The sequence below is a fragment of the Zonotrichia albicollis genome, chromosome 5 (assembly GCF_047830755.1).
Source record: "Zonotrichia albicollis isolate bZonAlb1 chromosome 5, bZonAlb1.hap1, whole genome shotgun sequence".
Lineage (NCBI taxonomy): Eukaryota > Metazoa > Chordata > Aves > Passeriformes > Passerellidae > Zonotrichia > Zonotrichia albicollis.
The window spans coordinates 20,653,789-20,676,525 of record NC_133823.1 but is presented as its reverse complement, the minus strand read 5'-3'; the positions used below and the strand labels follow the sequence as shown (position 1 = coordinate 20,676,525).

The 22,737-nt window shown below is 43.2% G+C and overlaps 2 protein-coding genes across 2 annotated transcripts; one reads left to right on the top strand and one right to left on the bottom strand.

The window, feature by feature from the left end:
• Positions 1 to 7,288: 7,288 nt before the first annotated feature.
• SARAF (store-operated calcium entry associated regulatory factor) lies at positions 7,289 to 17,217 on the bottom strand. Its single transcript, XM_026791953.2, has 6 exons — positions 17,040 to 17,217; positions 16,262 to 16,437; positions 14,646 to 15,036; positions 11,576 to 11,684; positions 9,954 to 10,072; positions 7,289 to 9,454 (listed from the first exon to the last, which is right to left on the bottom strand). Exons 1-6 carry the CDS (start codon positions 17,113 to 17,115, stop codon positions 9,429 to 9,431), a joined length of 897 nt encoding a protein of 298 aa, XP_026647754.2. The 5' UTR covers positions 17,116 to 17,217; the 3' UTR covers positions 7,289 to 9,428.
• A 45-nt stretch (positions 17,218 to 17,262) lies between these two features.
• On the top strand, positions 17,263 to 22,562 carry LEPROTL1 (leptin receptor overlapping transcript like 1). Its single transcript, XM_005484636.4, has 4 exons — positions 17,263 to 17,421; positions 17,636 to 17,711; positions 18,902 to 19,088; positions 20,116 to 22,562. Exons 1-4 carry the CDS (start codon positions 17,406 to 17,408, stop codon positions 20,230 to 20,232), a joined length of 396 nt encoding a protein of 131 aa, XP_005484693.1. The 5' UTR covers positions 17,263 to 17,405; the 3' UTR covers positions 20,233 to 22,562.
• Positions 22,563 to 22,737: the final 175 nt, after the last annotated feature.

Sequence of the window (22,737 nt, the reverse complement as noted above, 5' to 3'; positions counted from 1 at the left end):
CTAGAACAACACATACTAAAACTACTTCTCCAAAAACTCCTCGTCAGTGATCAGCACTGGTTTGTCTTACCTGACAAGGTCAGTGCAAATGCCATGTTCTCACTCCTGCCTAGAAGTGGGTCTAATAGGGATCGGTTTTAGTTTCCAGAAGGTTATCCAAAATTAGCTAATTCACTTTGCTCTTTCAGAAAAGCATACAGGATAGATTGCATTTGTTATGGCTTTGCTGCCTTCTTGGGCAGCAGTTGATACTCTGAAGGGGCAAACTTTGGCAAAGCCACCATTTCATACAGTACAAAATATCATGTGCAAAGAAGGCTAAGACTCTTCAAAAAGATAGTTACCTTTACTGAAAGTTACCTTTTTTACTCACAGGGTATTTCTCTACAAGCAATCAGCCTTAATATTTGTACCTATTTTAACACAGTCTTTTCAAAACATCTTTAGGTTTTAACATAAGACTGTTTCCAACTGCTGTGGCTGGGATTTTACCAAGCAGTAAACCCAGTGTTCAGGCTGCCACTGCCAGACCTAATCCACCACAGCCATCTGACTCAAATCACGAACCTGGCACAAAACATATCCTGTCAGGTCCTGTTTGTTTCAAGATGCTCTGAACGGTTAATTTTGTGCCATCAGACTTTGCACAGTTCCCATTTATGTGGTTGGTACCACATGATTTCAGTCCATGGAAGGGAGAGGCAGTAGGTACCAAGTGCTGTGGAAAACATGATCTCAAGTTTGCAGCTGAAAGCTGTGCAGCTGGGTGTCAGGGCTAGGCACACAGCACATCATCCTCTGCAGCAATTCCTGGCTTCTAAAACTAAAGTTGCCCGAGTAACTGTTTGGAAGGGGAGGGTAATGTTGTGCCTGGAATTACAGTGCCACAGCCTAAACAGACATCCAGCTGCAACAACTCATAAAACTGTTTTGAAAAGCTCTTCTGGTATGGGAGCACTGGTGTAACTGGATTTGGACATGCACGTTTTTTGTCTTGGGTGATGACAGGATAAGGAATGGTGTGCCTGGTGTTTTACAACATCTCCCTGGATGAGCAACTGTTTCTTAGGCAACAGCCCTCTGCTCTTTGCCACTGGCTAATTGACAACACCAGGGATTATGTGGGGAGCAGAGAAGATGTAATGTACAATTTCTGGGTGAAAGGAAGAGCAAGGGAAGAGGAAGGCCCCCTTTAGAAGGAACATGTGGTTGTGTAGTGGGGCTCAGACCCTTGGGTTCTTCTCAGTGCTGCATGTTCACTCTCAATAAATCCTGCTGGGAATATCTGTCTTATTCACCTCAGGTTCAGAAATCCCACCTAACTTTCCTAAACACCTTTGCATTTAAGCCACAGTCCTCTTGCTCCTGCTTCTCTCCAGGCTTCCTATGCCCACTGGCTTGGAAATGTCACTCAGCCAAACCCAATGTGGGATGTTAACCCCTTTCTTAATTGAGCCCTTTGTTGCTCTGTACCCCTCCAGTACCAGGAACTGGAAAAGGGGTTCAGGACTCTACAGTAGCAAGGGGAGGGTACTTTAAATCATGCAATAAATCTAAAAAAAAGACTTTAAAAACTTCCAGCATTCTCTCCAGCCCAGTTCTCCAACCTTTGCTGTTTGCATCAGTGCAACTGTTCTGAGGGGAAAAGTTGAAAACATTGCCTAAATAAACATATAAACCTTTCCACTTTGCCTCCAGTAATTGTTCAGTCAACAGAAACATCGTTTCACTAGCCTGAAATAATCCCTAAGAATCAGTGAAGTGTATGAGCATTTTCCCAAGCACACTCTCTGTGCACTTCCCTGCAGTTGCATGTGCTTTTTCAAATGCTCAGCACTTGGCTGTGCTGTGGCTTTCCATGCTAGGAAAGCTGCACCACGTAGGACACCCACTTATTGTCTTGAAAAACCATCCAAGGGTGTTTCTTGCCCTTCTGTTCTCAGAGTAAGTTATGGGGTTGCAGCACAGTTTCAAGAGAGGTTTCACTGGTGCAGTAAAACACTAGCTAAAGCTCAGGTTTAAGCAAAGCCTAACATTTCCTTTAAATATGGAAAATGTAGTGCTCTACTCAGAGAAAATGACTTTCCCATTGTCCCTATTTTTTTCTTAATGGGAAGCCAGAAAAAAACCCAGAAAACAAACAAAACAAAAGCTGTCATTAACAGCTGCCCTTCACCTTTGACTCCCATTATTAATGTCTCTCTTTTCACTCTTTTCCTTCAAGTATCTGCAGCTCATCTTAAGCTAATAAACCTCTTCCCCCAAGGTAAGAAAGGAACCAGAAAACCCATCTCCCATCCATCCTTGCAGACTGATCCTTGCCCACAGTCTTTTGTCTGGGGGACCTGCAGGAAGGGAATCCCCTTATGTCTTACTGGGGGTGGAACACTGCCCAGTGTGATCCATACTTTTCCTCTTCCAGTCTGGGCAAAGTGTTTTTCAGATGGTATTACCTTTCTGTGCTGGGAGGCTGTGCCTAGGATAAGTAGATCCTTATCCTCATAGATAATGATGTAAGAGCTGCCATACTGCCTCGGAGGAAAGCTCTGCCGATCCCAGTACCCTGACTCTGATGGAGGCCATTAACACCTTCTGCTTCTGGAATTCAAGTTCTAGGGATTTTCCAGCAAGAAGTCACTTAATGGCTCAGCAGCTGATGTATTGTTTTTATGTAAAATCACCCAGTCCTTTCCTTTTCATCTTTAGTTTTGGCCTTTAGAATGTGCTGTGGTACAAAGTCTCATAAACCAGATTGCCTGCGTTTCAAAGCGCACGTGATCTCTGAGCTGGCAAGATTGTGAAAATGCATGGTTGGGCCATGCATTTGGAGGGAGAGCAAGAGAATGGCCAGCACTGCTGCAGCAGCTGAACCAACACAGCCTTCATAAGCCACATGCAGACCATGGGATGCAGCTGCCCCAGCCTGCTGCAGCCACTGTGTACAAGAACACCCTCCAGTGTGCTGACTGGCTCCACCGGGCATTCTGCATCTCCTTCTAAAGGTCTCTGCTGCTGACTGTTCCATACCCTTCATTTATTTGGCATTCCAGGGCATGACAAATTCCTGTAGCTCAGCTGTCTTCCTGGGCCTCTCCTGACATGCTGTCCAAAGGTCAGCAAACAATCTTCCCTCACCCACAGCCTCTTTGCTTGGAAGTATGCCAAGCTGAGGCTAAGTGGTAGCACTCATGGCTCCATGGGGCCTCTCAGGTGCTTAAGCAAACAAAGACTGGAGAGGCACAGATGCCTCGGTAGCAGGTTCAGCTAGAAACACTCACTGGTTTCTGTGTGGGACTTCCTGTTCCCCCCTCCTCTTCCCAGGCTGAATGCCCTTGGAGGATGGTTCACACTGTGATTCTCTCTCTCAGCTGCTGCAGAGAGCTCTGTTTCTCAGTTATGTCCAAAGCAGCTTTGCAATTTAAAAGTCAGTATCTGCCCAAACACTAACTTCTCTTTAGCAGCTGCATCAGCTGGGCTAAAGGGAATGTATTAGTATCTTAGGTGAAACTGGACTACCCAAGTCAAGTGTGGTCTTCCTCTCATCACTTATGCTTGCTCTGTTTCAGCTCTATACACATTCACTTAGTTACAGCCTAATCTCCAGCTCCTTGTTAAAAAGGAAATAAATCCTTCCACCCGTTAATGTAGAATTAACCACCCAAGCCTGCCAATTCAGAATCACACTGCACTACGACCCAGGGGGCCTGGCTATTTTTAATAGTCAGAATGAGGACAGAAGGTTTGCCTACCTAAGGGAAGGAGGACTTCAGTGCTGGCAGTAGTTGTCAGCAGCAGATGACAACTTGTGCTGAACAGGATCTCAGCTCAAAGCAAAGACAGGAACAACCTTGTGAGCTGCTTCAGACTGATTGGAGCTTGTTTTTACCTCAGTTTCAGAAATAGCACAGATCAGTTTGTTTCTGTCTATGCTAAAGCCACATGAATTTCTGTGCTGACCTAACCTCATATTTACTACTATCAATCCTTTGCAAGCTGTGCATCAAACTACAAAAAGCTCTGAACAGGTCTGACTTTGTTGAACAGCAAACCTGTTACAATTCTAAGTCTTCTACTCTTGCAGTGCAGAAGACACGACTGGCATTATTTAAATCCACATCAATAAAATGCTCATCCAACTACTGGAGAAGGATGTTCATAAACTAATCCCATGATGAAGGCTAGCTCTGCAAAATTGTTCCAACTCAACATTTTATCTGCATTCATTGCACATTTTTCCCCTTTTTTCCCCCAACTGTATTCGTTGTCTGTCCATTAAAGCAGATGTGATAAGTTTACACTTGCCAAATGACATGAAAATGACCACAGGAGCTGACTGGGAGATTAATAACTCCCATTAGGCAGCAGCAGAAAAAGGTATTCGGGATTGCTGGTAATTCCAGTGCTGCCTCAATAAAGACATCCCCATATACTGATTACAAGGACACAGGAGGCACAGAGAAGAAGGCTTACAGAAACAATGATGTCAGGGCTGTGATCTCAAGGCCAAGTCTCAGAGGATCCCACACAATGGCATCTAAATAAAGCTGCACAGCAAAGACTGCCTAAGTCTTGATGCCAGGGAAGTCAGGGCAAATGCAGGAAATGAGGAAAAGTTCCCTATGCAGTACTTCAGAGACTCTGGTCTTTAAGCAGGCAGTGATTTGTCTCCTCCAAATTTCACAGTGGGTAGTTTGAAGTCTGAATTATAGAATGGCTCAGATGGCCCTCAGAGCAAAAGGTGTCAATCCATACTACTGGTAATTGCCTGTAGGATTTAACTTTAGGGATGCAGGAAAACTCAGTAAAATAATCCTGATACAAGAGCTGTTAGGACTGCCTGCTATTTCCTGCTGTTGTGTGAGAAGTGAGCAGGCAGGACCCACTAGGACACAGGCTTCACCTGCACGCTTTGCTTTGGCCTACTTGCTACCCTTTGTCATAGTTGCTTGCTGCTCTTTACACGTTTGGCCTTCTCTGTTCATTCTAAGCCATGCTGCAGAAGAAACATGGATGCAGGGCCAAGTCACCTTTCTTCTCCTTGGCATTTTCAGAAGCACCTGGTATCTTCAAACATACATCTACCCACAGGATCTGCAATGGCATGACTGTGGAGTGGCTGAGCTAGCACATCCTAGGCCAGCTTCCTGGTGCCACATCATTCCTAAGTTAGGATGGAGAGAATGTTTTCAGGTCTTCTCCTTGCTGCCAGCTCACCAGCTCTGATCTGCTCCAATCCCCAGCTGCCATTCTGTACCTTTGACAAAAACGCTTCTCTGACAGAAAGCTAAAACAATTTCTTTCCAGACATACTGCCCACACAGGTCAATTCACAGCCTCACAGTTGGCTCCTTTGACTTCATCACTACCTACTCCATCCATTCCCAGCTCAATGCACTTTTACAACTGCTCAGCCTTTCCTTGCTAAAGAAACAATGACCCCCAGCCAGAACAGAGGGAACCACAAAATGGAAGAGAGCAGGAGATAATATACATAGGCCACCTAAAGGGAGTCTGCTGATTATTTTCATTAGCATTGGCAAATCACAGCTGCAATAGAAAAAGAAGCATCAGAAAGTGAAGACTACTGCAGCTTCACACAATATTAGGGAAGCAAAAGACCTGGCTGCAGAAGAAGGCTACACAAAATATGCTGAGTGATAAGGAGCTGCTCCCACACAGCACTCAACCCCAGCAGGTACAGAAGGAGGGACCTGACATTATGTTTCAATAGACACAGCAGGATACAACAGCATTGTCTGCTGGTACAGATTGTATTGCTGTGAGATTTTAATGTTTTTGTGGATTTGCTCATATGCCTTAGTTCTCAGGCAGCTGGGCTATTTCTGTACCACAATCACTGGTTGATAGGGATTCTCAAAATATTAAGAATACAAATCTGCTTTAGTAAGGAAGAAAAAATACATCATTTTTAATCAGTGCTAAGTGGACAACAGTCTATGTGCAAGTGCTGCATTTTCAACATTTTCAGCTTTTAGACAGGTGTGCGGGCAGGTAGGTATTGCTTGCTACTTTACTTCAGCAATTCTCTGTGCAACAACTCCTAGTCCTGGAAATCATACCACCTGGGTTAATTCCCTTTTTGGAAGTCAGTGATGTAAAGTGATGACCATGGAAGAATTTTCATTTTCAACAAACCAGCTACCATCTTGCCTTGGTGCCAAGTCAAACACACACATGGCACCCAGGGAAAAGAGCAAGGTGCACAGCATGAGATTCAGCAGAACTAGCCAAGATCTGACCTGGCAGCTGAGTCACAAGACAGAGCAAGCAGCACAGAGAAAGCTTATCTCTGTCCATCTATTTTTTTTTTCATCACATGCTTCATGGGAAGTCAGCTGTAAAACCAGGAGTTTCGTTTCTGTAATGAGTTTTAACTTTGTGTGAAGATGGAAGCATTGTCAGAGTACAAGCAGTTCTGGTCCCAGGTACCAAACTGAATTGCAGCTATCTACACCAGCATTTAACAGTTTGAGCATTTACACATGCCTTGCAACTATGCAGCTGCTGAGAAATGCTGCCAGAGCCCTGCCCAGGAGCAGAAGGGAGACTTGGACCTTCCAGATCTGATGCTCAGGAAGGAAGCTCAAGGTCTCAGAAGTGTGAGCTCTAAGCTGCCTTCCACGAGTTCTTTTCACTCAGGAGCATCAGCAGCATTTGATGAAGGAAACACTGACAGCAGAATTTGCAGGCCCCCATTTATCCCCAGTTTACAACTGCCAAGACATTGAACTCTCTGTGTAGACCATGTCTGTTCAGCAGTGACACATCCTCTGTCTAAGAAGCCAATACATCAGCTTAGGCTATCCCTGTGTTGAGTTCTGCTCTGCCCACAACCAGAACAGCAGCAGTGATCATAAATTCTTTTGAAGGGTTCAGCTCACCACCTTGTAAAACCAGGAACATGCTGACATAACAGAGCTTTTCTGCAGACTCAGATCCCAAGCCCTGATGTACAAGAAAGCCTTCAATCCCTTTTAGGATTCAGTATTTTGTTACAGAAAACATAATCAATACAATAACTCTATTCCCAGTATTGGTTTATTTTATTGAAACCACATACAGCTTACCCACTTTGCATCTGGGGGTAAAGGATGATATTATTTACCCAGGAAGTGGATGATGAGACAGAGAACTCTGAGAAAATAAACAATGCCATCCCTGAAGGCCTCAAGACAGTGATTTAAAGACAAAAATACTCCTTATTCACTCATTTCATTCCTTTATCAGAGGGAAGGGCAAACATATCCAAACAGATTCAGAAGCTATAGCAGATTTACGTATCAGATTTATTTTGCACACTTCATGCAGAAACTATAAATACATAAATACAAATGAAAACATTGTCTAAAATATTTTATACCACACTGTAATTTAGGGGCAAACTTCAGCTTCCAACTACCCAGTTAGAAAAAATCCAGTTTCACTGTTATGCAATTAGTTGGCAAAGCAAATCTTGACTGTGACAAGCTTAACCTGAATTCACTTAGAAATAAGTAAAAACTCCATATTTAAAATATATTCTTCTGCTACAGTTTGTTATAAAGATAAGAGATTTACCATGGACTTTTCATAAAAGGCAGAGCTTTCTAGGAGGCCATGAGCAAGGTCTTTGTCATTTCCCTTTTTAGGTTCACAGTTATTTTTCCCCAACCCTCAGGTAGCTCTGAGAAGCAAACCACTACTTCACCCTCAAGTTATTCTGAATGTATCAAATGAAATTGATAACACTTTTAGTACAAGAACTTCTTCACGAAGCACTTTTCCTGGCTGTTGACTTCATAAAGATTTCTGGGATTTGCTGGTTGGTTTGCTTGTATATTTTTTCTTTTCTTTTTTGAATTTCTCTCTTTTGGTTGCTTAAATCATATACTGAACTTGGGTGTTAACATACGAACTACTAATTCCTTCTATACTCATGAATGGACATGGCTGCTTTTCCCTGAGTTCTGCTGAAGTCACTTTCTTAGACTAACCAGACCTATTTCATCTCCTTGTGGAGATGCAACCTGTATCAGCTGAACAGTGCCTTGTTTTGCTGTAACAGCTGCTATCAATTCCCAACACAGCATTTTCCCAAGGCTGAAAGACAAGGCTTCTCTGGCAGCTGCCAGCATACGAGCTGTGCCCACACAAACACTTCTACACTCTGCTAGGATGGGCTCTGCACAGGAGCTGATGATCAAGCACCCCATTCTTCACTCTTCCCTTCTCCTGAGAAATTTCTCTGCTTTTTTATCCAGCAATGCCTCTTCCAGGAGAGAATAAGTCACCCCAGAACTGTATGACACTGCACAGAGGCAACAAAAGATCATCACAGAACAAAGCAAGGCCTCTCTGCTTCCCACTCTTCGACAGCAGTTTGTTTTTAAAAAGCACATTAGGGGAAGTTACATGCTGTTAGACCATCCAACTTCCTTTCTTAGCTTAGTATCTTAGTAGCTTAGTAAGCTTAGTAGTTTAGCCTGCTGTGAATCCAAGGATTCTATCATTTCTGCAGTAAGAACATTCCCCTCCCTTTTGCAATGAGCACCTTTTTTACTGTGCCCTGGACAGGTGATAGAGCAGGACACACCATTCACATGATAAGTTTTCATTTCATTTCATTGCCAACATCCACCATTAAAAGGCAAATCTGTGGCCTCAATGCAGGCAAAACATCTGTAATCACCTGAATTTAAATTACCTCAGTCTTCGAGAAAAAGGTCAAGATTTCCAGGTTACTTATTTATTTACCCCCAAGAACTTATAGACAAAGTTCCCCAGGTTTGCAGAGTCACCCTGGATAAACTCTATAACATGGAGAATCGATGAATCTGCACATTTTTGCTCCAACAGTCACACAGCACAGATACAAACATACTAATGTTAATCTCTTTATACACAGTTTTGCTCTTGTCCACTAAGGAAGAACTCCCACACTTATCTGAGTGGCTGACTGCACTTACAGTAGTTTCCATTAATTCTGCAAAGGCAAACAAAGATAGCTTCCAAGAATAGCACTCCTTACATATCAGGTAGATGCTGGACTACCAGAAAAGAGGAAAAATATTATCAGAAATTCTGGACCAAATGAAATGAAGCCCAGAACATGAGTAGTAAGATACAAGCTTTGAAAATCTGGTAAGGCTATCACTGGGGCCTCAAGTACAGACAGATACACGGTCACTGTAACATCATTCTTCTTAACCTGGATGAGCTTCTCCTGTAGGAGATGCTGATCTGAAATAGTGGATGTTCCAGCACCTGTCATACGCTAAATAGCAGTGAGAGCCCACAGAGAAAGTGAGGAATTCTTCGCCTAATCCTTCATACCTCATATGCATTTTTGAAGTATACTACTATTAAAAGAAGCACAAGTACACAACAAGATTTAGTTCAATCACTCTCATGTAATAAGGTAAAGGATTTCATCTTCGCTTCGTGCCCCCAAAGCCTGCAAAATAAAAAAAAAAAGTCAGCTCCACCATGGCCTTTCTATTGAACTCTCTGGTTCTAAAAATGCTAAAGGTGGCAAGGGAGATGAGGTAAACATATGCACATGAAGGAGAACAGCAAGCAACTGTGGGCTGACTGGCCTGGAAACTATTCTGCTCTTGCAGATTAGACAACCTGCATTCTACAGAGAACATGTCTGTGCATGTTTGCTAGAGAAGAGTACACGTAGTGCTCATCAGAAGGGAAAGCCTTAAACTAATGCACCTTGCCAGTGAAGACAAGCCCAATGCTGATGGTGCCATGCCCACCACAGGCCTGTGGGGAACTTCATGCCCCACAACGCTGCCCTACTTCCACAGGGAATGGAAGGAAGGGACATTGTTACATGCCATCTACACCACCTGGTAAAATAAAACAAGGATGCTCGTCGAACCGCAATGTTTTTCATAGGTCAAAGTCCCTTGAGCTTCAGGAAATTAAAAGGTGCTCTGCCTTACCAGAAGCAGTTCTTGTTCCTGAGCTGCTGTCTTCTGTGGAATTCCTTGAGTGCCCATACATAGGAGGTACAGCTGTGGGATCTGTCCACATACTGTGATACGGGGCCCGTGGCTGCGCTCTGCCATGAAACAGAATAGAAGGAAGGCTTCATGAGTGCCCCTCAGAAAAACTAAGAAAACACCATTCCAAACAAGAGAACTGCACCTCCAAGGGAAAACTATAAGCACTTATTTCAAAGCTAGAAATATTCCTATTTAATGTATGTATTTAACACATTGAGAGCAAGGACATCCAGTGCTGTGATTTCATAATCTGTAGACTTTCAAAAGGAAATTAAGCTTTATTCTTCAGACTAAGGAATTCTAACAACTGCAAATTTTACTTTCTGAAATTTTGACCTTAAATTCCATCAGACAAGAAAGAAGTTTGAAATCTGAAGTTTAAATGCATTTTGACATCACCTACATCCCAGCCATGTTTGGCAAGAGAAAACATCCTTTTGTTAACTCTTTTGAAAAGGTCATATCAGTAACACTAACATATCATGGTCTTTGACTCACTCACTTAAAATTACTTGCTTCCATGGATATGGAATTTCCTGCTGTTGAAATTTACAAACAGCTCTCTCACACTTCCTGGCACCAGCATTTTGCAGCACATAATTTCAAAAGCCTAAACACCAAACTAAACAGTAGTGGACTGAAGACCGTTTTAAAGAAAAAGAAGCTCAAGTTAGGAAGCTTGTTTATGTATTTGGACTTACTCAGTTAGATCTCTAATCTTGAGCAATAATTTGTGCCCATTGAAATGGGGATATGTACAGAAATCAGGGAAATAACCTATATGGAGATACTACATAAACAGAATGCCTCAACACAAGAGTCATGTATTTAAGTCTTAAGAAATACCAGGCCAATAGAAACTTAAACACATTATACCTTGGAAAAATTCTTAGCAGAATTAATATAAGGCTTCTGTTATTAAAAATAGCCCACAACTTTACCACACAGATGCTTAGCACTCCTGTCCATACATCTTACTCTCTAATCTGTTACATTTCTACAGGAATAGACTCGATACATAGGCAAGTCATTTGATAAATAGAGAAAACTGCTTAGGATCTGAAGATTCCCTGCAGGAATCTTGTATTTTCTCCAGTGAAGCCTAAAATGGCAGCAACTGCTCTCTTTAAACTGTTAATCTAAAAATGATGCATTCTGAATGTCTAAAAGCCTATACCAAATATGGTCATCCAGACTTATTTTAGGAAAGATGACACTGATACAAGAGATCCATATACAGAAGATTATATGCTTAATATGACTATGTGTGTTTTAAGGCATTCTGCAGATAAATTAAATGCTCAATTTAAATTTGCAGGCCATCATGCCAGGTCAGAGGAAGCAGAATGAAGTACCTCAGTCTTTCCAATTCTGCCTCAGAAACATGTTTGAAATGTCTCTGGTCCTGAAGCTGCAAACAGCTGCTCAAAATTCTTCTAGTGGTAAGATTTTATAACTTAAATTACACTTTTAAATCATAGAAACAATGTCCATATATAGTACATGGCATACCCCCTGAAAGCTTAAATGCTTAAAATCTGGTAGTATGCATATTTTACCTGTGACTGCCTGCTAAGTAGCCTAGCAAGCCTCCTGCTCCTAATCCAGTCCAAAATCCTGGTCCTGAACTGGTTCCATGATAAGAATGAGTTCCAAAGCTGTTGTCATCTTAAACAAAATGAAAATAGGAAGCATAAGTTAGTAGCAGACTAATTCTCAGGCCAGCTGTTGCAACAAAATTCTCTCCTGTTAAAGATAATGGAAAATTAGACAACAAACTGGTCCTGATTTCATCAGATTTTCAATCAAGCTAAACTTGAAAAGCCTCACATTTCAGAAAACAGGACACCCCACATAAACCAACACTACTATAAAGAGTTTTATGTTAAAAATCTTCTTCCGCTTCATGTCACAACTGTGATGTTTGCAAAACATGGAAAGAGTCCCTGCCTGCTGATCTATAAACAGACAAGTTAGAGTAAAAATAGAAAAAGAAACTAAGAAAGAATAATCTGCTGAAGGTCACCGAGCAGGCCAGAAGGAGATGCAGGAACACAAATCAAGTAGGTAACAGTGCAGAGTGAGCAAACCACAAAGACACAGAGCTCCTAATCTCACTGAGCACAGCTGCACAGTTTGAGTCACAGTGGCCCAGTGTAAGGCTGACATTACTGGTATTGTTCCTGGTAATCCTAGTCTGGCACTTGTTATCAAAAGCCAAACTCACTGCAACCGCATTGCAAAGTTTTCATTATGCATGAGTCGCCAAGCTTGACAAATACCTTGATGAAACTGCAAGCATATAAAGTAGGTGGGGGAAGGAGAGTCACAAATTTTCTGACATGTGACCTGCGCATAACATGAGGTTCTGAGCCAGAATGAATGTTTTCCATTTAGAAAGAAAAAGAGAAAATACAAACCCAAAGCAGAATAATTTTTCTGGTCTAGCAAAAATCATGGATGCAAGAATAAGCTCAACCATGGGTTTAACATGTAAGGAAGTATAAAAAAACTGAATATAACATTAGGGACTCCCTAAAACATGCCCACCTGAACAACTGGGCCAGAGATGACATAAGTAAAAATCAGAGGGCCTGGTTTGTCTTCAAACTGATATGGGTTGTTTGAAGTCATAGAAGATAAAACAATATTGAAATAATCACTTTCAGTCCAGACTGGATTTGATACTGAATTTCATTTTGAATGTGTGGGGAGAAATATAAACTCTCATTGGGATGATCTACTACTAAATTATGCTGATTTGGAACAACAACAACAAAAAATTACCTAATTTGCTGCAAAAACAATGTTAATCAGAGATGAACCAACTCATTTGCTCAAAAGCACCATGACTGAACACTGACTCAGAAAACTGAGTAATTTTCTTGAAATATCTAGAGCAAACATTAAGAATCATGTCAAAGAACTAACTGAGAGAAAGCAGAATTTAATTAAGATAGTCTAGCTAAACAAGTTCCACAGGACACATTCTGCATGTTAAGGGGATTTAAAATGAGGCAAATTAAATATTAACAGCAATATGTGAACAACATTGCTTTTTGTTACTGTCCAGGTTTCCAAAGACTAATACATTCCTGGAACACATGGACATACACATTCAGAGATGTGCTTTTGCTCTGCTCCCCCAATGTAAGGCAGACACTGAATGCAGAAAGTAGCCTAACACTTAGTATTTTTAATCTGGCTCCACATTTCTGTTTTCCTCCTTACTTTGCCTGAAATCCAAAGACAAATCATTGACATGCCTTATTAAAAACATCATAAGCTAAGCATTATATGGTTCCCAATGTGTATTTTAAGTGTCTAAGTTTTCAGCAATCCTCAAGAAAACATTCTCAAGGCCCTGCCCTTGCCAGATTTGTGACTCCTGCAAAGAAAAATGCATTGGGGCAATTAACTGGCACGGAACTGAAGAGAAAAAAATGAAAATAACCCTTCATTGTTTTGCCTGTGCCCAGTGTGACAGAGCTGTGTGTCATGGCCAGGGTTCCTGCTGACCACCACAGGGCAGCCAGTGCCATGCCCACGCAGCACAGACAGACAGTCTGATGTAACCACATGCAAACCAATTTGCAAAGCCAACAGAAGCAGATTCCCTGTAATTTTCTGGTGCAGGTACAGCTGAAAGTTTCTGCTCTGCACACTCTGCACAAGGGTACCCAAAAGAATTACACTGCACCCTCTGCTGGCCAAGCTGTTTGAAAGCATTGATAAGCATTACTAAAATATAAACTTTTGACTAAAAAACCTAATCGTTGCTACATATTTCCTTGCCAAAACCCCTTCTCTATTAATAAGAAAAAAGAAAGAAAGAAAGAAATTATGTAACTTGTGAGAATGTAATTTAAGTTCCAGTGCTGTGAGCAGCTTGCATGTTTACAGGGTTAACGGAGTTAGTCAGGCACCAGATGAGTAATGTTTATTTCCCCGAGACACTATGAGGGCCTAAGGAAGACCACTTGCTATGTGACAGAAGACACCAGTTTTCTGGGAAAAGAAAAGTTGCCTCTTTTCCCAGCAGCAGCCTTGTCACTGCTTTTGTAATTTTCAACTTCAGATGAAAGGCCCCACATGAGAGTCAGATGCTGTACCCTCTAATGACAGTTCACAGACACTGTTCTCTGCTCTGGGAACCAAATCTTTCAGCCCTGTTAAACAGAGGACTGGTACATGATACTCAACCCCACCAACTGCTTTGTCAATGAAACCAGGGCTGAAAGGCTGTTCTGTAAAGTTTCAGAGTGCTCCTTTGGCATGGCTTTGTTTCTGGCCGTGTAAGAACATTCTCTTTTCCAGATTATCTATGACAATTATTCTCCCTGTCACAATCCTGCTATTTCACAGGTGATGAAAAGAATGCTTGCAGAGCATGGGGAGGTAGCTTCACAAAGGTTCAGAGGGCAGCCTGCCCTGAAAGCCTGTGGAAAGCCAAGCCCTTATTTTCTCCTCTGAACAACAGAATACAAAGCTGGCCGTAGGCTCTGCAGCCAATTCGGCAGCTGCCTGCAAATGCTGTGGTTTTAACTCTATCCCACCTTCCCTTACCACAGATAAAACAGGACAATCCTGCTTGCTCTTTTGAATACTGTAAATGGCTCAGAGCCCTACCTGTGAAGGTGGACTTAAAACCAGGAGGAGGAGGTGCCTGCTGACTCTGCCAGAAGGGCTGAGAGAAGCCATCACTGCCCCCAGAACTCTGCTGAGACTGCTGGCTGCTGAGGAAGAACTTGTAAACTCCAAAAGCAAGAACGAGAAGAACAATTACAACAATTGCTCCAGAACCAGAATCAGAATAATCTTTGCTGGACTGGTAATAGCTAGAGCCAAAGCTTCCAGAGTTCTTCACTTTCCTTGCACCTTCTGCAGTCAGCTCTAGCTTGAACAGCAAACTACAGGAGCCTCTCAGTATGTAAGGATCATCTGGGTAATCGTAGCCTTCACAGCTCACTTCCATTTGTCCAAAACGGTAGGCGTTTTCCAGGTCTGCTTTGCACTGCCACTGAAAAAACAAACACAACACAAAGTAAAACATACTGCCCCAAAGATGAAAACACCCATCTGCTTCTCCACATACATCCTGAAATAAAGCTGTAATTGCTAACAAATCATCTACGGGCCATAGGTAAGAAATCTCTGTGTGCTCCTATTTTGAAAAGGAGTAGGAATTTGACGTTTAAATGAATTTTAAATCCTAAAACTTAAAAGAGATCTTACCTTTCAGAACACTGAAGAATTGCAGAGAATTACTCTGGAATATTTATTTTTTTCTTCACTGAATACTTTTTTCAAATATCCCTTCCTGAGATACAGCAATACTTCTGAAAATGTGCCGTGCTCTGTGCAACAGCTATGTAACAAATGCCTGTCCTGTGCAAACTCAATGGCAGCTACAAAAACATAACACGTGAGCCTGAGATCCAGTGCACCATTGTGTCTGTTTGTGTCTGTGCAGAAATCAAAAGAAGCTGGGACAAACATCATTAGGCATCCATATGCAACACTTAACAATTATACTGGGGATTCTCTGATTGAACACAGGTGATCTTCAGGCTCACATTCCCTTGAGGTATTCAAACAAAGGGATCTCTAATGGCACGTGACATGGATTTTGGAGAGGAAAAAAGGAACTAGTTGTCTCTAAATCAGTAATTCAGTACAGCAGTACCAACTGCCAATTTTAATTGTTCTTTCACAATACTGTATCAGTTTTAGCAAATACTTTCAGCCTTGATTCCTGGTAATCTATTGACAGCAGCCTTTTTAACAGCTCAGAGTCAAGACTATTTACTGACTAGCACTCACATCCTAAGGTGAAAGTGAAAGTCAGGCAAGTCTGAAATTTAGTTTTTAAAACATAAAGCTGAATCAAAATATTAAGAATAACAAAAAAAGGAAATTCACACAGCAATAATAATTCAAAAGTATCCTCCGGGGTTTGCAAGAGTTTAATTTTATAAACTTGAGCACCATTTTATTTAAACCAATAAAGGTTTGCTAAGCCGTGCTTTTACATTAGCTCCTTCAAAGCTATATGAAACATATAACTACAGTAGTTCTGGAACATCGAAACCTAAAAGTATTTAGGTTAAGTTTTTAGTGCAAGAATTCATCTAACAAAAACCACCTGAACTGACACCCTAGCTCACTACTCTTCGCTCCTTCAGAACTTCCCAGCTTGGGGGAAAGCGATTTCATAGACAGTTTAGCAAGTTTGAAACAGTTACCTGTACATCATAGCCATCCCATCCTTTGTTGTAGCACTGCACAACCTCAGGGACGCGGGAACACCCGGCAGAGCCCCCCGTGCACTGCAGCTGAGGGACCGAGGCTGTCCGCCGGGATGTTGTGTACTGCCCTCTGTGCAGCGTGAGCGCCTCAACATCCCGCAGCAGAACCTTCCCTGAAACAGCCAGCACAAGGAATCAGAATCCATCAGGCCGGGAAAGACCTCAGCGATCACCGGGTCCACCCTCGATAAAAGAACTCAATCAGCCAGACCACGGCACAGAGCGCCACGTCCGGTTTTTCGGTTTTTCCCTAAACCTCCAGGGACGGTGACTCCACCACCATCCTGGGCAGCCCATTCCAATGTTTGATGACCCTTCCCGTGAAAAACTTCTTCCTGCTGCTTGTCAGCGCTTGTGCAGGTGCCCTCCCCTTGGCTGCGAGGGCCGGCTCTCAGGAGAGGGCTGCCAATGGAGGCCGAAGGGAGCAAGCACTACGCCCGCGTCTGTACGGGACGAAGCTCGCACCACAGGCAAACACGGCAGAGTTCCCCATTCCCTCCCGAGGCGGCTCTGCGCTGACACCGCTGACCGCGGCGCGGGATCACTGCTACCACGCAAGCCGGTTTGGAGGGTGCCCAAACCCCACCAGCCCTTCCTCCCCCGTGCTGGCCGCCGCTAAACCGGCAGCACCGCGCACTGCCGGGCCGCGAGGAGCCGCCGAGGCGGCAGGGGCGGCTGAGGCCGCGCCGAGCCCCCCGATCCCCGCGGGTCTCACCCGGTCGGTCCCAGCCCAGCGCGAGTCCCGCGGCGGCGAAGAGCAGGAGGAGCAGGCACGGAACGAGCCCCGCCATGGCGGCACCGAGCGCTGTCACCGTCAGCCCCGGGGGCGGCGTCCGCAACGGAACGCGCGGGGCTCGGGGAGAAGCCCCGCCCCCACCGCGCCGTGGGGCCAATGGGCGGCGAGGGTGTGGCCCTCCGTGAGGGGGCGGGGCTGCCGCCGCGGGGCCTGCGCGCGCGCCACGTAGGAGCGTCACGGGGCCGTGCCCGCCCCTTTCCCCTGCGGCTTCCGCTTCCGCGCGGCGTTTCCGGTTCCCGGCGCGCGCCTCTCCGGTGCCGCGCGGCTGGCGGGACGGGCGGCGCCATGGCGGGAATCAAAGGTGCGCGCGGGGCGGGGCCGATAAAGGCGGGAGCGCGCGGCCCGCGCGGGGAGGGGCCGGGCCGGGCCGGGAGGGGCCAGAAGCCCCCGCGGGACCCCAAGTGCCCCCGGGCGGCCGGGGCTGCGCTGAGCCCCGCGTTGGTCTGCGGGCGGCGGTGGGTGCTGTGCCCGGTGCGGTGCTCCCTTCATATTACCTGGGTTTGTTCTCGTTGTAGCGCTGATCAGCCTGTCCTTTGGGGGAGCGGTCGGACTGATGTTCTTGATGCTTGGATGCGCCCTGCCCCAATACAAGTACCGTGCTCTCTCTTTCTGTTCTCCTACTTCGGTTTGTGTGGCTGGAACTTCACCGGAGTCCCGCTTCCATAACGAGGGATTGATAAGTTCTCTCTGTGTAGGAGGGGCCTCAGATTTTGGGGGGTTTTTCGGTTTTTTGTTTTGGGTTTTTTTTTTTTGGGGGGGTCTTTTGTTTCAAAAGGTTGGGTCTTCTAAAAGAAAGACCGTCCAGGATTTAATTAATCCTAAAAAGTAACGGCAGCAAAAGTTAAACTACCGGGTCTGGCTGCAAACCGTGAGAGGATGCATTGCCCTGACTGTCTGTGGGTGACCCTCAGACAGCAGCATCTCCCGAGGTGGGCACCAAGTGTGGGTTATCCAGGGAAGGATTGGCATTTTCTGTGGCTGCCTAGGGGTAGCTGGGCTGTCACTGACTCTCAGGTGGATCCTTGGCTGTGTCCCACACTTGTAACATAGCAGCTGGAGTAATTGCAGCTGCTGTCTGTACTTTCCCGACATCGATTCCTGTCTCTTGGTTTTTAGGAGATACAAAATAGCAGACCAAGTGCTCAGATAGTAAGGCCTATGGCTTTGACTCTTTGCAAGTGAAGGCTGACTTTACAGAAAAGATTTTAAATTGACTTATTCGCTGTTGAATAAATACTAAATATCTTGTTGATAGACCTGTTATGGGTTGTGAATTGCAGTTTCTACATATATGACTAGAATTCCTAGGCCAGTTTTCTTTTGTTATGAAGCCAGTGCTAGTGACACAAACCCTTGGCAAGGAGACCCTTATACAGTTGCCCTTCAGACAATGCAGTAAAGTTTTATTGAAACCATGTGCACCTGCCTGAGAAGGGGTGCCTGAGAAGTCTATTCTGGGGGCTGCAAGGGTATCCCCTGAGTACAACTGACAGGATAAACTTGGAGTTAAGCTCACCTTGTAAGGTGGCATTAGATTTAGGCTTGCTTAGTGCAGCCTTGCTTTGTGAATATCCTGTTGGTGAGCTCTGCTGCCATTGAGGTCAGCCGAAGCCACTCAGGCACGTGGTCTGTAGGATTAATGACCAAGGATTTGCCTTCTCTGGGCTTGTCTGTCTGTCCTAAATGGGGATGCTGGATGGGAAAAATGCCTTGCATGGATTTTAGGAGGAGCAGGAAGTAAATCCAGTTAAGCAAAACTTTTTTTCTCCTTTCTTTTTCAGCCAGTACTGGCCACTGTTTGTTCTGTTTTTTTACATCCTTTCTCCTATCCCGTACTGCATAGCAAGAAGATTGGTAGATGACACAGATGCTACAAGTAATGCCTGCAAGGAGCTGGCCATATTCCTTACAACAGGCATTGTGGTCTCAGCATTTGGGCTGCCCATAGTGTTTGCAAGAGCAGAACTGGTTAGTAGTATTTCAACCTGTGATTGCCTTTTTTTTTTTCTAAAAAACTTTGGGTTTGGTTGTTTATTGAAGCTAAAGCTTTCATGCACTAAATGCTTCTTAAAATTATGTACTTTTGGAACTAGAATAAGATTATTTTTTTTTTTTTTGCAAAAAATCAATATTGAAATGGGAGCATGGCAGAACATTTGTGATTGCCAGTTGCTTCACATGGCCATGGAATAAAGCCTAACAATGCAATGCAGAGAAAATGAGACAGAAAATACTGTGAAAACTTAACCGAGAAGTAACCAAATATAGAAGTGTAAAGAATACTTTGAAGACAATTTGTGGAATAGTTGGGCTAAAGCAGCATGAATAAACAAAAAAAAAAAGTATTTTTCTACTCACTGTAAATGATATTTTAAGTCCTATTGGTATAATTTCCTTAAACTTCCAAGTTCCCATTACATATTTCCCAGTATACAGCTTTTCACCAAAATTCTTTACAAGTTCACTTTGTTTGTGTGAATGTCAGAAAGCACTACCAAGTCAAAGAACATGGGAGTGCACTTTCATAAATGTCTTCAGGCAAGAACAGCTCAGATGGACAGTTGGAATGCCTCACATCCTTTGAGTAATCCCCTTACTCTCCTGTGAAAACATTCACCTCCTTTTTTGTTACTGGGATATCTGCTGGCGTTTTGAAGACCTTAAATACCTGTTTTAAAGAGTCTTACAGCATAGCAGGGCTGCAGATGTGTTTGATGCTGTTGCCTAGCCTTACTTTGCATAGCAAACCAGTTGTGCCTGTAGCTAGCCAATGCCTTGAGTACAGCTAGAAGAAACTTGCAGTGCTGCTTGGCTGGCTGGGAATTTCTCAAGTAATTTTGAATAAACCTGCTTGGTGTAACCACAAATAATGAGGTGTTGTGTCTTGCATCATGGATGTGTTGCTGAACTTTGTTGAATGGGATAGTAAGATGTTGCCTTTTGTCTTGTTAGTGTTCAGCTCCAGACGTGTCTAACTGAATTCCCCTGTTCACAGATTTACTGGGGCGCGTGTGCCCTCGTTCTCACGGGGAATACAGTCATCTTTGCCACCATCCTAGGATTCTTCTTGGTCTTTGGCAGCAATGACGACTTCAGCTGGCAGCAGTGGTGAAAGGAAGACCAGAGAACTATCCCACAGGCATCTTGTCATGCAGTGGCCATCCATACAAATGAGAGAATGGGCAATAAAGAGAAGTAGCATAGCAAGCCTCTTGAGTATTCTAGATGCTCCTTTTGACGTTGTTCGTTCTGAGTGTACTACTGTTGCTGACAGGGTTTCTATGTTTTTATGAAGTGGAGAGATGATTGATTTCATTTTTACCTATGGTATGTTTTTAGGTGCTCTCTTGGTTTAAAATTGCCATCCTTCTGTCCAATGTTTTATGTGAAGCTTTAAACCAGGAACAACATTTAAACATAGTTTCAGAGATTTAAAAGTTGGGTGTTTTTGTGGGGTTTTTCTTTGTTGGTGGTTTTTTTTTTTTTTTGTTTTTTAAGTTATGAATTAATACTATGTTTCATTTCTTTTTTAAATGCCAGGATTAAATTATATACAAGCTGAAAGGAAGTAAGAGATTGTCCACCACCATTGCCAATTACCAGATCAATAGATTGTTGCTATATTTTAGCAGAGGTAAGGTGGGTTGGAGAGTACCGGTTGCAGATTTTCTTCTGCCCATACCTCAGACTGGGTGATGAATGTTGATAGCCTTCATTTCAGGAGAAGGCTGAGGAGCAGGTAGAGTTATTTGGGAGAGAAGTCCTAAATTTTAACACCACTAGCTCTTTTACCTGCTTTGCTATCAGGTCTGTGGATGTGACATTCAAATACTCTGTAAATGTATTGATGCTGACATAGAAAACTGAAGTGTATTGTAGGGAAAGAGAAAATTATGTTTAAATTCCATTTTTTAAAAAAAAGGTATCTTTTGAACTCTTTCTATTTATAAGCATTGTATGGTTTTGAACTTTTATGTCAACTTTTTACCACAAAAATGGTAAAATGTTCATTTATGGAACTACTGGTCTGTGTTAATTTGAAGCATATACAAAGCTATTTGCTCCTCTCCCTTTTTAATTTATTTTATACATAACATATATATATATATATATAAATATATAATAAACCAGCTTTTAAAATGTAGATTAAAACTGTGTTAAACTTGCCTGAGTTTTCCTGCCCCCCCCCCTTTTTTTCTTTTTTTTTTCCCCCTCAATGCAGCTGAGGCACGACTTTTTTGGAAGTCACTGGCTGAACTGATTTCTCTGACTGTTTTTAAGTTTTTATGCACTGTTGGTTAATAAGATTTACTGTTATGTCTGTAACTGTAGCTTGTGTTCTGTAAGATTGCACATGTAGCTTCAAGTATTTAAGACAAGTTTTCAGCATACCTCTCAATTGTCCAGATTTTTCATTTGAGAAATCTGCCATTGCACATTCCATCACAGCACAGTTGATGAGTACCACTTAACCAGGTTTGCCTGTACCTGTGCAGTGATGACCTTGACCAAACTTACTTCTAAACTGTATTTTTCAATTCTTTAAAAATAAGTCTATGAAACTTAACTATGTGTAATTGAAAGCTTAGGTTTTGCTCAACAGTATGAAAAGGCAGAGAACTGCAGGTCTTGGCTGTTGCAAGCCAAGTAGAAAGTCTGCATACATATATATATGTGTGTGTGTGTTCATAAATGTATACGAGTATACAAAGTCTGATAGCCATGGGGTGTGCTCCAGGAGCTGATACTGGCAGGTGGGGGCAGCTGGGCTGTAGCTCCCTCCACACTCTGCTTTGTTCATGTCCTGTGTGTGGAGCAGAGGAACAAGCAGGTGCCAAGGCTCCAGAGCAGACATATTTCAAGTGTAACCAAATGCTTCACCTGGCTGCCTGTGATGGTGGCGTTTGGAGCTGCACAAGTGCTGTAGGATCACGTGTTTCTTTCCCTTTTTCAGCAAGATTTCTGCACCCACACCCCCAGTACAATGGATGCTTCAAAAAATCTTCCAAACCAGCGGCTAAAGTTGCAGTCCCCTGCAGTCCTTATGGAGGAGGAATGCCTAGGACTTGTACACATATGATCTGTTACCCATTCCTTTTTCATGGTCAGGAACTGTGTTCTCCTCCATTCCTGAAGCCACGTGATGCCACTCTCTGGATCACTGGTCATGGAGCTGACTCTATGTATTGGTGGTGCATTTTTTGTCTGTTAATTGCATTACAGCACTCCTTCCTTGCTTGCACACCAAGTACGTGCAGTATTGCTCTGACTCATGAGCAGGACACTTGAGAGGTATGATCCTTCCATATAATATGCACTGAGATTGTGTTACCATCCTTCTAGAAGGAAAAACTTTGAGCGATACAAATTTTAAATAGCAGTCTTGAGTTCTGTATGTTTCATCAAAAATACTCTAATAAAAAGAGTATTTTGTTTAAAGTATTAATTGTTCTTTTTCCTTTATTTAATGTGGTTGTTACTCCTGTGGAAGAGATGACACCAGAATGCTCACTAGTCCTTCAGAGCGAGTATTTGTGGTTTTTACCTGGGACTGATTTATAAAGAGAGGCTTCAGTGTCCAAATTGCACTGAATTGACTTTGTTGTGTCACATTGCA